Below are 18,242 nucleotides of genomic sequence, written 5' to 3' on the forward strand. Positions count from 1 at the left end.
GGCTTAGAGAGCTTAGGTCATTGTTTCAGGTTGCACAGCAGGCTGGATTTCGAGTTCTGGGGCACCACAAAGTTCTTAGTTGCTATATTCTACTGCTTTCCATCAGACCTTCAAGTGAGGGTATTTAGATTTCAAATAAAGCTATGTTTCTCTATTAGCTGCTTAACTCACTGCAAAGCCTCCTGTTAAGATCCCCCAGTTTCACTGGACAAGAGGTCAGTCTAGGGGTGGTGCAGGGAGGAGAAAGAAGGGAACCCAGGGAATTCAAATTACAACAGGAAAATGGCTTGAAGGAGCTAAAACCATGACTTGGAGCCAAATGGTTTGGCACATGCAGCCATGTTCGGGGATTTGTGATGACAGGGACAGTCTTTTTTCCACTTGGAGCTGCCTTTATAGAACTTTATCTTTTATGTCCAAAGGTTAAATAAAAAAATCATATTTAATGAGAACTAGGGGAAGTAAACTGGAGGCAATTAAAGAGCAAAAGTAACCTCTCTGTGGCTTCAGACCACAGGAGTTTTCTAATTGTAAGAGGCACAGGCAAATCACTTAAACAAGGCCTTCTGGGCTGTGTTCATCTTGTGTTTCCTCCCACACCCACAGTGGTTAAAATTACAGGCAGCCATAGCTCTTGAACCCACGGCATTGTGTAGCAAATGGAAGTACACCCAGGCCAAACACACCTACTCAGAAATGCAACCTTGCAGCGTGGAAGTCAAATCCAAGTCTCCTGTGTAACCAGTTGCTTTGCGTGGAAAGGGTTAAACAGAGTTGGAAAAGGTCACGAAGTCCTGATTCTTAATGAGAGTCCTTCCTCCCTCTGTCCTCCAGCCCTGTTTCTACTGTCCTTGGACTCTGGACATGCAGTCTCAGTTGGCCAAGCTCCAAAGAATCCTCGTTTTGCTTCCTTCTTTTCACGTGCATATTTGATTGGGGCTAGACCCTAAGACACACCTAAACTCTTCCTCAGGTAGAATAACCAGACTCATTCCAACACTCAAAGGCAGCCAAGTGACTTGAGATTCCACTTAGGGGAACCAGCTCTGCCCTGTACTACTGGGGTTGAGGCCAGAATTTGGGAAACCCTCCTCAATCTTGGAGTCAAGCTAACACCTGGAAAAACCCTGCAGTGTAGCCAGCTTTCCAGTAAACCTGCACACCTATAAAAGCATGGAATTGCCTAGAGGACATCACTCTGAAATACCTCTTGGAGTTTCTCAATTTGGGACATAAAATGGGGCAGACTCTCAGATGAGATCAGCTGCTGAACAGCAAGAAGATGTCTACCCTGAGTTTTGATACTTTGCCCTGCACAACAAGAGATTTCATATACTATGTTCCAAGGTCAAGCCTATTCTTGGTCTGCAACCCAAACCCATTCCCCAGAACACTGTACTTACCGGTAGAAAGTGGCATAGTCCACAGTTGAGTGGCAGGTCTGAAACTCCCAGAATTTGAGCTTCTGGCATTCTCGATGGGCCCGGAGCTTTACCTTCACCGTCCCTTGACACAGCTCAGGCACTGGCTTTCTCTGAGGTCTGTTGCAGAACTCATTGGACTCCACTCTCCAAGACTCAGCAAAGTCATCCACATCAAACTTGAAGTTTCCGTCTCCACCAATTAAGTCATCACGTTTATGTCCATTGTAGTTGCCACAAAGACCACAGAGCTTGCCCTTGAGCTGCGGGGCAGCCATGACTTCTACAAAACTGTCTCCATCCCAAGATATTTCCAAGCCTAGAGGAGGAGGAGAGAAAAAGGAAGTCAACCACTCATTAATCCACTAATAATTCCCAAATGTATACATCCTTACACAAAACATACGACTGACCGTCCTCCAACAAGTAACATCAAGGGTCTGTCTAAATTCTTGGTTACCTCTTAATCTCACCATAGTGAGTAACGTGTGAAATTATATGAGTCATTTGCTGGTTGGGGCTTAGAATTCTTAAACTGTATAAAGTTTGTCCTGATAACATCCTGTGTAGCCTGGTTTGACCTACAGATGACTATTCCTTGACTATCCTACCCTAGGCTTTATTTTTTTTCCCTTTTCCTAAAGTAATTGTGTTGGTTCAAATCAAGTGTTCATTTATCTAATGACTACTATAATGTGCAAATGGAAAAAAAAAAACAAAGATGATTGTTTTTTAATGCGATTATTTACAGCCAGAAATTGCACCATGCAATTATTTCCCCACTGCCCAAGGAAAATTTCCAAATTATTTCCTATAATGATATTATTAAAGCAATCAATATGTAGTTTCTGAATATATATCCCCTTCAAAGGCAAGACTGATAAAATAAAAACGCTTGTCCCCTCATTATTTTACAATCATTCCTGTAAGGACATGGACACTATTTGATTAACATTTCCTGGGTTTGAGTTGTTGTGAAACCCTTCCAACCTCTATCCCTTGGGCCTCTGTTTTGGATTTGCTCAAAAGCTTCAACATTTCAGGTGGTGGTAGAGGATATCAGGCCATGGGCAAGAGTTCTTGTTCATACATCAGCAGGCCAGTACTGCTGGTTCATCCAGGAAACTCTCTTTACTCCAGAATGTAGAGAACTTAGACCTTTCTTGGTTTGCTAAGCTGACTGTTTAAAATGTTGAAGGATTGTCTGAAAGTATGCATATATCTCGAGACATGCTGGTCCAAGACTTCCAGGAGCCACACTGGCCAATGACCCTTCTGAATGGTGGAATTTTTATGTCACAGGTAGAACAGCCAGGTTATGCTGTGACACAGCATAGATACATCTGACTAGAAGGTCAAGAAGAAATGCTTTCATATCTACTCTCACACTGTGTGTGAAGATACCATCCATAAGAGAAAGGAGAGACTTTCCTGAAAAGTCTTCTGAGGTTCAACCCAAAATAAGTGACAAACTTTTCTAACCAGAGTTTTTGTTTATGTCTCAAATGAGTGTTTTATTACTGTTCTGGGAATACACTGGCAGTACCTGGCCTCCCCAATGAATGGGTGAACTCTGTACAAGTGAATGCAAGCGGCCACCTGTGGCATGGACACCAAGAAACATCTACAGTGGCATCAATGTGTATTTCAGCCCTGGGACTTCTCCTTATTCACTGTCTCTGTCTCCAAAGAACGGTATCCACGGAGGAAGCCTCTTTTTAACAGAATGGTCTCTGCCCCCTTTCCCCCATGTATGTATGTTTTTGGTTTTGTTTGTTTGTGTGTTTGTTTGAGATGGAGTCTTGCTCTGTCACCCAGGCTGGAGTGCAGTGGCACAATCTTGGCTCACTACAACCACCACCTTGTAGGTTCAAGCAATTCTCCTGCCTCAGCCTCCGAGTAGCTGGGTGTGCAAACCACCACACCCAGTTAATTTTTTTGTATCTTAGTAGAGATGGGGTTTCACCATGTTGCCCAGGCTGGTCTCAAACTCCTGAGCTCAGGCAATCCACCCACCTTGGCCTCCCGCAGTGCTAGGATTACACGCGTGAGCCATTGCGCCCAGCTGTGTGTATTTTTTAAAAAATCTTTCCTCTTGTGATCCTGACAAAAACATTTTTCATTTTGCCCACTTTGAGGTGCTGGAAAGATCAAAATGACTTTCCTCCTAAAAGGCTTTGGTTTTGTTCCTGAAAGACCAAGATTCAGCTGATGAGCAAATGTTCAGAAGTTGGAAGATGAAGTGGTAATGGGATAGGAGAAACAGTAGGAGGGAGCCTGTGAGGGAAGAGAGAGAGGATCTTGTCTAGATATGAAATTGGCATAAGGCAGCAACATCGGAGTGATGTGTGGAGGATCAGGAAGAAACACCCAGAGGTAAGACTCTTAAGCCAATATACCCTAAGTTTGGATATAGTCCAAAAGGAGAGAAGGTTGACAGCATTCCTATGAGTAGGTCACACAACTGTTACAAGAGTTATTTCAAAGAGAAATACTGGTAGAATAACCTGCGGTCTAAAACTGGACTTCTCTAGAAATAAATGAAAGACCCACAAGGAAATCACCCTATGGCCAATGGAAGAAATAGAAGCATGCTTAGACCAAAGAAAATTTAAGAGATTTCTTAATTGAGAGAAGAGTCCGAGTTCAGAAAAGAAATTACATAGACTTAGATAAAGAAGAAGGAGAGTCATAGGAAAGTCTCTTTGGGAAATAATTTGATAAGGAGAAGACAGTGATGGGACCAGGTATGAGAGAAGGGACATGCTGCTAGAAACCCAAAGGCTAGGCTGACCTCCCATGTGGATCTCTGTGAGAAAACTGTCAACTCTGGCAACTACAACTATCATAGAAAATGAATTCTATTTCTTCATGCTCTATCATCTAATACGTTATCTAGCACATAGTATGTACTCAGTAAATAAATGAATTACCCTAACCTTGATACACTGAATCTGTGAAGCCAAAGACATTCTGAGTTTCATGCTCGACAAGACACTGAAATAACCATTTTGAAAGAAGACAAGCAAACTATAAGATGATTTGTAATACACTCTGTCAGGTATTGGAGAAATTTGACCTCACAAGCCTGTAGCCAGGCATCTGCCCAGCAAGAAAAATGAGGGAAGAAAATCAATTCCATTCCATACAAAGTTAAACTTTTACAGCATAATTCTGAAGGTCTTCCATGTTGCAAAAGTTTCCAAACTACAAATCTCTTTCCTAGACAGCAGGCAAATACTGCTCTTCTAAGCACCACAAATGGTTGAGAATGTACACCCCAGGGGGTTCCAAAGTCTTTACTACTGACAATGATATACTCAATTTGAGACTTTGGACAACTGAGTTCATGGGAATTCAACTCACAGTGAATGACTGTATTCTTTCTTTGCAGTGGATTGGTGGTCCATACACTTTGAAAGATGCAGACTGCCGTGTTTCCAGTAAACCCTTCTCAAAACTCATGACATCTCCTTCATAAAACACAATCCCCGAAGTAAGAGAATAATTTGTAATTCACTCTCCTGTCTTCCTCTTTCTCCATGTTACTATAACATGAAGATTTTTCACAGACTAATGCTAGGCTTCACATTGTGAAAGGATGATTTATTCTACTACAGATGCCTTTGTCTTGCTATATCATTTACATATGAGTTTGCATGGATATTTTTACACTCTACATGAGCAGAATCCATACAAAGTAGATTACAGTAGTGAAAGGAAAAAAAAAAACCCTAATAAGTTATAATTGAGGGAATTGTTCTTCCAAATAATATTTTAAATAGGCATCTTATGAGATTTAAACCTCATGGAAAGGTTTGAGAGGCTGGGCACAGTCCTTCCTGCAGCTGGGATGAGTTTCTCCATTCTCTGCACGGGAAATTGGGAAGAAAAACTGGCAGAATCAGAAGGCTAAAGCTGAAGCATATGTCTCATCTGGGGATGTGAGCGGCAGCCACATTCCTTCCACTGCAGGAAGGGCCATCCAATTTTCCCTTCTTACCAGTGAACGCTTTACCAACTTGTTCTTCCCCCTTCAAACGTGTGACCTGGCTCCAGACCACTAGTTGGGTTTTTTTGAGGTTGTTGTTTAATATTGTGGATATTGTTGTTTTGCATTGTTTATTTTCTGGTTGTTATTGTTGCTTTTGCTGTTGTCCACTGAAAGGAGAGAGGAGGTGCAAAAAGGAGAGAGGAGGTGCAAAATTTGTAGCTATATTATAGTGAGGTTTACAAACTGATTAGTTTTTCTATTCAGATTCTACACTAAAGAAAGAGCAAGGTAGGCTATATTCTCTGGGTTCACCAAGTGTAAAGCTCTACCAAAAATAAAGTAAAAAGCCATTTTCCCCATGTGCTAATGCTTTCAGGTACATGTGATTTAATTCTTTCAGGTAAAGTTGATGAAGTGAACAGATGGCAGAAAGGAAATATTTTTAAATTATTTGCTAAGTGTCCAAAGTTGGGGTGGAGCTGTGTGTTGAAAGTGGGCAATGCTCTCTCGAACTACTAAGCCTTGTCCTACCCCGATTGTTATATTAGCTAAGCAACTACAGCCTAATTCCACCCAAACTTCACAGCCACCTGTGCTGCCAAATGATCCCATCGTAAGTGCGAAGTACATAAACTGCAGAGTGGAAGAGCCATTCCTCCCCAACTCCCATCTTCCAGCTGCAGGCTTGATTTAAGTTGCTATTTTGAAGAAAGTACCCTTTGATCACATGAGCTTATAATTTTTTTTTAAATCCATGGAAGAACACGCAAAGGAAATGCTGTAATATTTTAAATAGATAATCCATAGGTGGTAAAAAAGAAAATATCCCTAAAGGGTAGCTCAAACTGAGATGGATAAACCAGGGTGGAAAACACTATTGTCTGGAAATAGAATTGTTTCATTCAGAGAGTAAGTGCAAAGCAAGTTCAATGCCCAGAGGAATAGAGTTCTTCTGTAGGAAGCAGAGGGCTTGTGTGATTTGTGTGCTACCGGAAATTGTTCAGCTGGGTATTGAATGCCATGAAAATGACTTGCATCGTGGAAAGAGATGGAAAAAAAAATTTTTAAATGTGTAAATGAGTTCAAGGCATAGAACAGTTAAAGTCACTAATCTAATCATGGCATTTATGATCTATTACTATTCTCTTAGCAGCCTCATTCTTTTGCTCATTTTTATAACCTGGAATCTTTGTAAAGAGTACATTTATTCCATAGGGTTGTGTCAGCTGTGAATGAAATAATATTGAACCTTTTAGGTTGTTAGTAAGCTTTCTCTTTCTCCATGTTACTATAAGATTTACCTCAAGATTTCTTTGAGAACCAGGCTATGGTTGACTAGTAATTTCCATACCAGTAGAATCTATTGTGTTCAGCTAGCTTGCAAATAGTCAAGGTGCTTTTAATTAGTGCTGTGTAATAATGGGTCATCTTAGGCACACTTTACAGGGAGCCAAAAAACATTGCCTCCTTGAAAGGAATGACTTGGGGCCTACATTTACAGAGTGCCACGTCTTTTGGATATAATAGCAGGTGTGTGAATTTTCTAAGCAGGACTAATCCCTCTGAACTTGAATGAGTAGACCTCTCACAACTGTGAAACAAATAATAGAAATCTTTCCCCCTTGATAAAATGTTCCAGTACATTAATACTTAACATTCTGTCACTGAAAACATGTTATACTCTCTAACTAAAAGCTCCCTGTGCTTCTTCTTGGTTTCCCGCCTTTGTTTAGCTAAGCTGGCATTTCATAAGCTCAAATCAACTGATCAAAATACATTTTGGCTTGAATGGAAGCAATTACCAGGGTTCTGAAGGTATGGTATAAACAGTCTCTAGAGTCCCTGAAAAGTGCCTGCTTTATCAGATGTTTCACTGTCTAAAGAAATGGGAACCCAATTGACACTTTCACATTTGTTAAATTCTTATCAATGCAAACAGCAGGAGATAACTGATTTCCTTAAAAGTATCATGCTTTAAAAAAATAGAGTATGCCAGAGGAAAGGCAGTGCAATATCTAACTGACAAACGATATATATTAACCAAAGGTACCACAGAAGGAACCATACATGATATAACAAAATGTGAAAATGAGCTGAAATTATGCTCTGGGGCTGATATTGAAGAACCGAGTTCTGCTTCTAAAATGCCTTTCTTAGGTAACAAATAACAGAAAAGAATTTGAGCCTCATGGACTGCTGGCAGTCAAAAATCGTTTGGCCCAAGGGGGAATATACCAGCTCTTGGAGTGGAAAGGCAGAGACCAGTGAGTCTACAGCATCATGGGCTGCTGAGAGAGAGAGGGCCTCGGTGACACAGAACAGATACGTGGGATATGGCTACTCCTGCATACCAGAGTCTGCAAGAACAAGCCCTTCTGCTGTGGACATTTACGTTTCTTTCAAACATCACTGATACTAAGCTGTTTACTTTTGAGGACTCCACTGCAAAGTCTTGGACAGATGCTAACACAGTAACATTATTTCTCATAGACGTGAAACTGTACATAGCTGGCTGAGCTGGGTGCACTGACAATTCCAAGCTGGGCATCGATGGCCTAAAAGAGCAACAAAACATGAGAGAGGGGTTATGTGGAGAGTACAACTGCTATTTTTAGGCAGAGGATGGAAAGGTCCTGGATGTGCGAAGATTGCAAGGCTGATGGGACTGGCATCCAACTGCAAGACTCCATATGGTGCAAATGTCTCCAGCTGTTTTTGGCATCTTCAGGATGTGCTTTCCCTGTGAGTGGGGGGTGATGAGGCAAATCCCACAGTTGGAACCTGGCTCTGCCTTGGGTATTTCCTCGGAGGAAGAACCACATCTCCTGAGCACTCTAACCGAGTAGTGCTGCTGAGACGGTAAGTGAGGTGGAGGTTAGAGCAAAAGGGAGGCCACAGATGCCCCACCTGCTTTGGTGGTCACTTTCAAGAGGTAGCCATCCAGGTCGATGTGGAACTGCGGCGTGCGGCAGGGGAGCGCGATGCGCGAGCCGTTCCACCGCACGGTGAGGTGCTGCTGCAAGCTGACCCTGCTTTCGCCCAGCACCAGCTCCACCGACTTGGTCCACGAGAAGGAGCGCGTCCGGCGGGCATCGTTCTTCACCAGCACCTGGAAGGGCGAGGCAGGGGAGGAGCAGTCTTTTGTCAAAACGTACTGACACGTCCCCTGAAAGTTAAATGTCCGACCGTCAAAAGTGTTGTAGTGGGGATCGCCAAACACCGTGCAAACGCCGGGCTCTGCGGAGGAGTGAGAGACAAAAGCCGGGTCACAATCCAAGGCAAGGATTCACAGAGAAATCAGGGGCACCTGCCAGGTAAGGGAGGGCCTTAGCAGAGATGCACTAAGGGAAATCAAATAACAACAAAAAAAGTGGTCGTTTTTAAAGGTTTGTGCCAAACCTCATAGAATACTCATAGAATACTTCTGGTGCTTTTATACTTGAAAGTTATTTAAAAACCTCCGAAGTTTCAAAGCATACCTATTTTGTAGCCTTGGTATGCTTCCATGGTCTTAACATAAGGAATGAAGAAACTGAACTGAGATAAGTAAGAACTGGCCTTACTTCATCACCCACACACACAAGAGCAAAGTCAGTATATAAAGAAACAAAGGGAAGCGACATAAATGACAATACCCCAAGACATTAGCATGATTTTCATTTAACTAATTCAAAAAAATCAGACACACTGTGTGCTAAATGTTTCCCATGCTCTTAAGGAAAACTGTGATATTCAATACCCACGTATTTACCTAGGACAGGTCAATAGAATTACCAAACAGATACATGTTTAATAGTATCAGGAAACAAATTACTGATAATATTTACAGATAGTCTTTACATGTTTTCTAGAAATTCCTATATTTTGATCTAAGAACCAAGATAAAAAATGGGATTAAAAAAAAAAAAGCTACAGAATGTAATTTAATACAGTTAAGGAATTCCAATAGAGTCATCATTCTGAAATATAATTAATTCAAATGCTTATGAGATCAAGTAAAGTTTTACACTTTGGGGCCGCTCAAATATTTTTATAGAAAAGTAAATATTGTTTCTTTTTTAAAATAAAACTTGACGTTGGTGTGTTCTGCATGTCAATGTATCTTATCTGTTTTCAAAAAGGCATGAAACAACCAGGAAATGAGGAATCCATTTAGAGATATTAGCCCAAATAATTTTTTAAAAAAATCAATAATAACAAGCACAATTTCCAGTCAACACTAGAATAATTGCCAGGTCAAGAATAATAGCCAGAATAAAAAGTACCAGGTCAAGAATAAGAAAATGTCATACAAGTAATTGCTCAGAGTATCTAAGGGAAGGATTGAGTCAAGACAGAAGAAGGATGTGCCAACTGATCTGATAGGACCAATGGGATCCAACGCAAACATTTGCTTTTAATTTCTAAAGTGTTTGGAGAGTAATGTTGCTTTATGTTACGATACATTATGTCATTTTATATGTTAATTTCATATGACTCCATACAAAGCACATATATTTGGAATTTAATAAATTAATTTCTTGTTCTAAATTAGTTTTCCTTGTCAATATTTAATACAGACTATAAAAGAAAAACTTTTGGCATTTATGAGAAACTCAATGAATAAATACTTTAAAGAATATATAAAAGGCACTCCTCGGGGTGGAGGGTGAAAGAAGGAAGTGGGAGAGGCACAGTTTGAAAGCTCAGTGGTAATACTCGAATTGATCCTCCCTTTCTGTTCCTTTCTTCTTCTTTCCTTGGTTGCTTTTTCTTCTGACCCCAGTTTTACACCATGTGTTGCTTCACATTTTACCCTCTCCCCATCTTCCTGGTTCTGCATCTTTTCAACTAGTTCTCACCTATCTAACCTCTTCAGATTGCACTTACAAGTCCTTTCTCCATGTGATTACTTCCAAAATCATCCTATCCCACATTTCCCTGACATTCTCTCTCCCTGGCCATGAAAATGTTGCCTTTTGGTTGAAGGAGAACAAGGTAGTTATTTGGGACTCCAAGTGGCATCTGAAGAATGATAGTTCAGAAGTAATACCAACATGTACCACAAAAGGAATACATAGTAGCCTGACGACCAGATGCACCCAACTCAAGGGAAGGACTTTTCCAGGTCCCTAACTCCACCTTTTCAGCAACAGCACCCAGACCAACCAATGTTTTTGAGCTTTTGAGCATGCAGCAGATGGACCTCAGCTTGGAAGGCCAAGGCACTTCCTAAAATTTTGAAATTATACCCCTGAAGAAGTCCATTCTCAGTGGGGTACAGGCACAGGCAATGCCCATGCTTGATGCCCACACTTCCCTGTGGCAATCTTCTTTCTCCTTGTATCAGGGACAACAATTACATTAAAATTATCATCAATCAAAGCACTAATAGTTAACATTTGCAGAAAACTCATCACATACCCTAACAGTCTTCCACATGCCTGCTATCATGGATGCATTATCAGAAAATTGGTATTTAGATTGTCTCCCAGATTAAACAAACAGCTAAGCACTTTGTAGTAGAATCCATAAAATGAACTATGAATGATCTAGTCACTGAAAAAGTTTGTAAATAATCTTTGTGACTGAGGAAATGCTTATGACATGTTAAGTGAAAAATCAAAAACAAAACTCTATGTACAAGATAATCTTAACCATCTTAAAATAAATACGCAAACCTCCCCCCACCAAAACATACACACCCCAAAATTGAAAACAGTGGTTATTCCTTGGTGGAAGAACCAAAAATGACACGATTTTCTTTCTTATGTTTTTCTGTTTTTGACTTGTTATTTTTTGTTTTGCTTTTAGGAGTCAAGCTGTGGGTACTTGTAGATAAGGCCAATTACATGACAAAGCAAGTCCTCATAGAAGCAACAGAAGATCTACTGCCTCAAATGACCCTGGGGAAGCCTGAGATTGCTCATAGCTGAGCAGAAAGCAATGAAGAACATCCAGGGAGACTCTGGGCAAGGGAAATCATGTGTGAATGGGGCTGTCAGGAAAGATATTTTTCAAGAGGCCCTAACTTATGGAAGGGAAGGGTTTGGAAATCAGGATGATTTTTCTATGTGACAGCAATATCGAAGAGGCCAACAAAATATCATGACTGCGAAGATGCCTGAGAATTATGTGTTGTATTTGGGGACATTTGTATCATGAGCTAAAATAACTTTGAAACCTTGGCCCTTTTTCCTGGCACCTCAAGGTCCCTATGCCAGATCCTGCAGGCGCAGTGAACACATGCACTAAAGGATGTCTGCAAGTGAGAATTCTCAGTGTTACAAGAATCTGCCTGGCTGCAAAAGGAAAAGGCTCAAGAACAGAACAGTTAGGGGACAAAAATGAACATAGCATCCTCATATAATTTTTTTTCCAATGGACCCAGAGAAGTAAGCTTCAGTCCAACATGTCCAGATGTCTGGTCACACTCTTTTGGAAAGCTTGGTGTGATAGGAGCAGGGAGGGAGGCTACAGAAACAGACCATCCTGAAACTAACCTTGTTTGAATATGCATAAGTCAGAGGATGGAGAGAAAGGTGCCAGCTTACCACTGGTGGCACATTTTTTCATAGTCATGTAGGTCAAATCAATAGATCTCATTTTTGTGTTGAGTTATTTTCAACGCAGGAATACAAATGCACAGGTAAAGGGGGGAAAAAGATCGGAAGTGTACAAAACCAGGTAAGAGTGTGTGTTTTTTCTCTAAGGTAATAGAAGTACGTGTGACATTTCTTCTTTCTTGTTTATGTGTATTTGCATTATTATTTACACCTACATTTCATTATTTACAAAGATTGTACACTTTTGGAATAGAGAGTTGCTTTAAAAGTTTTAAAAATACGGATTAAGACATATCACTTTGATGTCCCATACCTTAGTAAGATTGCTATAAGAAATAAGAGAGTCACACAGCCTCTGAAATTATAGCACGATACTGTTCTCCTAACCACATCAGGTACATTTATTTATGCCGTGGACATATTTATTCTAATGAAATGCCTTTCTTCTGACAGCAGTGACTATTTTCAAAACATTTGTCAAAGAAAATTAAGGAAAAATTATACAATCACATGTTGTAAAAAAAAATAAGAAACTGAGCAAACTCTAACCCTACTCCCCAAAAACACAACAAAACAAAAACATAAAAACATAAGGAAGGGGGAAAAAAAAGCATCATTCATGCTTCTGCCACCAAGAAACAGCCACTGTTTATAATTTTGTGCATGCATTTATTTGAACATAGTTAAGATAATCCTGTACATGAAATTTGATATTCTATTTTTTACTTTACATGTCATAAGATTCTCCAGTCTTTAAAATGTTTTTCACTTTGAAAGCACAGAATGGAACTTCTATCCTCAGTCCATTACTTTGGCAAAGAGAGCAGTCTCTCCAACTCATCATACTTTGCTACTACATGGATCACTGCATTTCCAAAAATAATGCTCTAACCTTAAGGAAGCCTAACAACAACAACAACAACAACAACAACAACAACAACAACAACAAACATGGCTTTAAACCTTTTCAGCTCAACTTGCAGGGAAACAGGCCCCATGGGACTCTGGGGTCCCTGTGTCATGCAGGGGATCCAGGGAACCCTAGAGGGGTAAATGTCATGATGATGCCAAGTTTGGTGAAGAATCAAGAAAGGCCGTCTAGGCTCTTCCTGAACAGTGATAGAGGCCTTTGCCAAAAAGAGGCTGCGGTGTGACCCAGAAGGACCCAAATGTCTGCATTCAGGAGCCCCTCGCCTTGCACAGAATGTCACTGACAGCTGTTGGCCCACAAGAGACATAAGGGTCAACACGTGATCCACCAAATGGCACCTGGGTGCCTATAAAATTTAACATACTTGGCCTCTTAAATGGGAAACAATCTAACACATATGGGGATGGGGGTGGAAAAGAGAGGAGTAGGTCACTTTCTACCAACCTATAATCCACCAGAAATGGTAACCGATCTGTACATTAAAAAACTCTTGAAGAAATATTGTGTAGGTACATTGTTAACTGTTATGAATTTGCTTTCAGATAGTTTCCATAATTCCATGAGCTCACCAACTTGAAATAAAAGAGCAAACAAAGGAAACAGTCCCTAACTACAAGATCTCATTGAAAACACATCCAAACCCAAGCCAGGGCTACGGTCCAGGCCTCTGCCATGGAGCCCAGCGCTGCTCCCCTTACCTGGGCCCTGCAGTGGCCAGTGCCTGCCCAGTACTCCCCCACAATTCACAGCACACATATCCTTCAGCTCCCGGCCCAGTGCCAGCTTCCCACAGCAACGCCCCTGGTGCCTCAGCCAAAGTCGTCTATTTCCTCCAAATTCCAAAAGCAAAACTGACCACATAGCCCAGATGTTCTGGGACAGTCTTAATCTCAAATACTCTATCTTGTAGTTTTTCCTATGTAGTTTAACTATGTTTTTCCTTTTAGGGGTCAAAAATATGGTATACCAAAGTCATAGCCTGCTTATAAATCATTTTCTTCCTTAGCTCATAGTTTTAATGTATTCTTAACTCCTAAGCCAGACTTAAACCCCTTATGTGTAAGTTTTATGTGTACCCCTCAGTGCCTGGCACACTGCTGTGTATACAGGAGGGTCTAACAATAGTCATGCACCTCATAATGACGTTTCCATCAACAACAAACCACATGATTGACAGTGGCCCCATATTATTATACTATATTTTTACTGTAGCTTTTCTATGTTTGGATGTATTTAGATACAAAAATACTTGCCATTGTGTTATTATTGCTTACAGTGTTTGTACTGTACAGTTTGCAGCCTAGACGCAATAGTGTGTGCTATTTAGCCTAGGTATGTGTAAGCACACTCTATGATGTTCAATGGCAAAATCACCTAATGATGCACTTTTCATAACATATTCCTACCATTAAGCAACACATAGTGGTATATATGTAATACATGGGTTCATTTTTTAATTACTCCAAAAGTATTATGGTATAACACATATCATGTATCAATAAATATTTGTTGAATGAATGAGTTAATTAATTTGAGAACACATTTTGGTGAAAAAAAATTGCTCACATGGAACTCACTAAAATAATTAAGTGGAATGACACATACAGCAGGTAACCAAAAGAATTGTGCCTACTCAATTAACTGGATAATTAATGAATGTTCTCAGAACAAAGAGACTATGAGGAAACAAATGTGTAAAGTCAGGAACATTATGGGGGAACTATATCTGAGACGAAGAAAGCTACCTGAGAAATTTAAATCTGTGGAAGTCCAATCTCTCCATTTGAATAGAGATAACCTACTCTACCAAAAATTACTGTCAAAATCAAAAAGCTAAATGAGAATCAGAACGACATGGGAAAAATACTTACCTTTAATGCCTAATGTGACCAAGAGTGATAGCCAGAAAAATTGCCCTCAAACATGTCCACGTCCTAATGCCCAGAATCTGTAACTGTTATTTACATGGCAAGAGGGAATTAAATTTGCAAATGGAATTAAGGTTGCTAATCAGCTGACCTCAAAAAGGGTGCTTTCGAAAGGGGTGAATGTATTTATTCACAAAGGCCCTTAGAGAAAGAGGAAGGCAGGTGCATGGGTCTTATACTGTGAAAGGGACTCAACCTACTGTTTACAAGTTTGAAGCAGGATGAAGTGGTCAGAAGCCAAGGAATGTGGGCAACTTCCAGAAGCTCAAAAAGAGGGAAAGAAAAAGAATTCCCTCCCCTAAGGCATTCAGAAGGAACACAGCCCTGCTCACACGTTGATTTTAGCCAACTGAGACCCTTTTCAGACTTCTGACCTCCAGAACTGTAAGACAATACATTCGTGCTGTATTAAGCCAGTAAGTGAGTGAAAATTTGTCATCTGCAGCCATGGGTAACTAGTATACTTAGCAACAGCCAACATGGCTAGTATAAAATAACTAGTATATGCCAAGTACCATGCCAGATGCTTTCTGTATTTTCAGTATTCCCTTTCATCCTTACTATCCCCTTCCATCCTTACTATGTCTGTACACATTGTATATTCATACCCTAATTTTTTAGCAATGAGTTTGAAGAAGTTGCCTTGTTGCCCGTGGCGACTCGGCCAATAGTTGTAAAAATGGAATCCAACCCAAGCCACTGTGGCTTCAACACCATTCTTTTCCCCACAGCATCTTGCAAACATGTTAACTAGCTGAGGTCACAGAGCTCTTTGAGAATCTGAAGAAACGTGTAGACACTCATATCCTCTCAAACATAGAGGTTCATAGCTACCCTGTCAAAAGACTGATCAGTACTGTCCTAGGAGTCTGGGAAGTTCAGATTAAGAACACTTATCTAGAAGTTAATTATAAATGACAGTATATGATTCTCTTATATAATGTGTTTCTATTTCATTTCCCCAACTACATTAAATGTTTCTGAGCTCAGGGTCTGTATCAGCTTTTTATTCACATCCTCCAGAACACCTTCCAGAATGTCATGTTAATACATCATTCATACAGAAGATTCATTTTTGCCACTCTCACTATCCAAGATCTGACCTTAAAACTTCTTCTCTATTTAAAACAAAAGTTTTTATTTATCAATTGAGAGAGCTCCATACCTGAGCTAAAGAGTTGGGTTTCACATCTTCATGTTAATCTGGCTTTCAGCTTTAAAGCCCCCTCGGAACTCGGCAGACATTAAGCATATTACTGCCTTAAAGAGTCTTGTGTTTGAATCCTAATTTTGCCACTTAAGGCTTATAAAATCATGCACAAACTACCTACATAACTTCAATTTGTTCACCTATAATATGAGTCTAAGAGCAATTACCTTGCAGGGTGATTACAAAGATAGAGATAGCATTGCAAAGGTGCCAAGAACATAAGAGATGCTCAGAGTAGTCATTATTCGGTTCCTGATTATAAATGTTATGCAAATCCAGCAAATAGTTATCTACTGCTGGCTAAAATAGGGTTGAATAAGACTGTAACAAACTTAGAAAGTGCAGATTTGTTGAAAAGACAATGTAAATCGAGGTAGTCTATAAAACACATAAAATATAGATTTAGGGCTAGAATGAAGCCTTCTAGGCCAAAAGAAGAATGTTAATGAAGTCAAGGACATAGATAAGATGGCAGCTTAAACACGAAGTGCAGGAGGCCGACTGGACCAGAAGATGCAGCTGCTTCGGGAGATGTAAGACACCCAAGTTGTCTAAATAAATTGGCCCGAGATATATTGCCAGCCTGAGAAGTTTAATGTGTTCCAAAGAACCAACATTACTTGATGTGTTTCGTATGAAACATCAATACTGCCTGTTGCTCTGCCAAAATAAGTAGAAATTAAAATAAAATTTAAAAAAAGCTCTGCCGCTCAAATTAGTTTCGGAGGTGCTCTATACTCCATCAGCCTCCTTCACCACGCACACCAGCATATTAAGGGCTCTGAGAATTCCGCAGTAAGAAAACACATTCAAGTTTACTTGACCCAGCATTTCCTGAGTGTATTTAATCACAGAACCTTGTTTTGAAAATATTACTCATTACTATCCCTCAGCACTAGTGTTTTATAAAACAAACTCTGGGAAACCGCGAGAGACCAGTGAAGGAAGCTGGCGTAGGTTTCCGAGAAAGCCGTTTGGGTTCTGACAAGGGTGTGCAAAAAGGGGTGAAGGAGAAGAAAGACGGAGGTTACGTGCAGGCAATAGGATGAGGGTCCAGCTGCCATGGGAATGGCAAGGAAATTATTTATTCGAAAAACATCACAAAGAGACAATCATGCAGACCTGATGATTGATTAGCAACATGGGGGAGAAATGCCAAAAGTATGAGAAATAACATCAAGGCTCAAAACTTGTGCAGCTGGGATATGTGGACGCCAGAATTCAGTCAACAATAGGGATGGGAAACAGCCATTAGCCCCTCCATCCAAGTCCCAGCTCAAATAATTGGGGGAATCAAAGGTAGAAACTATTAACAAAAATCAAATGCAATACTTTAAAAGAAGAATGTGCTCTCCAAGAAGCTGAGAAGCTGAGATCTACCATATTAGCATCTTGTTAAGAAGTGATACATTAAGGACCTTGAAGCTTAAACAAATCCAAATCCAGAATGAGAAAGTAACTACAGAAGGGGCACCATAGGTTTACAAGACGAAAAAGCAAGAAGTAAAACAACGATACTTGCACTAAAGAAGGAGACAGGAAGTCAGAGAAGAGGGGTGGAGCAATGAGTGAGGGCAAAGAGTACTAACGTGGAAGGGAACTGTGATAAGGAGAAAGAAGGACAGCATTCATGAATATGAATTTCACATCAAAGGGCCATACATAGCACAGCTAATGAGTCTTCTCTCCATACTCCCAGCAAAGGTTACAACTGAAGTTTTGTAACCCAAGAGACTGAAAAAGTTAAAGTGACCTCATAAATGTAGGTATATTTTTAAAAGGTGAGTGAATATAACCGCTGGTGATTAGACACTGCTAGTCATGTAAAAGAAAGAAATTGGCAAACCTCATATCTATTTGGAAGTGAACCTCCAAAATGAATAAAAATGTAATCAATGGAGAACAGAGAATAGTGCATAAAAGTTTGGGCTTTGGAGTCTCGTCAGCCAGTATATTAGCTGACTTCAAACTATTTAATTTCTCTCACCCTCAGGCTAACGAGGGCTTCTAATCCATAGGAATGTGGTAAGGATTAAATAGCAAAAGACATAGAGAGCATTTATCACAATACTTGACTGATATGGACTAATGTTCAATAAGTCGCTGTTAGTTATAGGTGCAATTGCAGAGGCAGCAGAAGTAGCAATTTTTGTTGCTTTTATTTTGCTCATAGGAGATGTGATCTCCAGAGAGGAATAAATCTGCCACAGTTC

At 40.2% G+C, this 18,242-nt stretch overlaps 1 protein-coding gene across 2 annotated transcripts in view; it reads right to left on the bottom strand.

Moving 5' to 3' along the window:
- The window catches only part of BMPER (BMP binding endothelial regulator), a 235,566-nt gene that overhangs the window by 66,643 nt on the left and 150,681 nt on the right, over nucleotides 1-18,242 (bottom strand). Inside the window, exons 12-13 of one of the 2 annotated variants that reach the window (XM_010341296.3) lie at nucleotides 8,323-8,652; nucleotides 1,404-1,740 (exon numbers count right to left, since the gene is read on the bottom strand). In XM_010341296.3, coding sequence (XP_010339598.1) covers nucleotides 1,404-1,740; nucleotides 8,323-8,652 — 667 coding nt within the window. The remainder of the gene's footprint in view (nucleotides 1-1,403; nucleotides 1,741-8,322; nucleotides 8,653-18,242) is intronic. The other variant, XM_074379842.1, reaches the window with a different exon arrangement.

Source organism: Saimiri boliviensis, chromosome 10 (assembly GCF_048565385.1).
Source record: "Saimiri boliviensis isolate mSaiBol1 chromosome 10, mSaiBol1.pri, whole genome shotgun sequence".
Classification (NCBI taxonomy): domain Eukaryota; kingdom Metazoa; phylum Chordata; class Mammalia; order Primates; family Cebidae; genus Saimiri; species Saimiri boliviensis.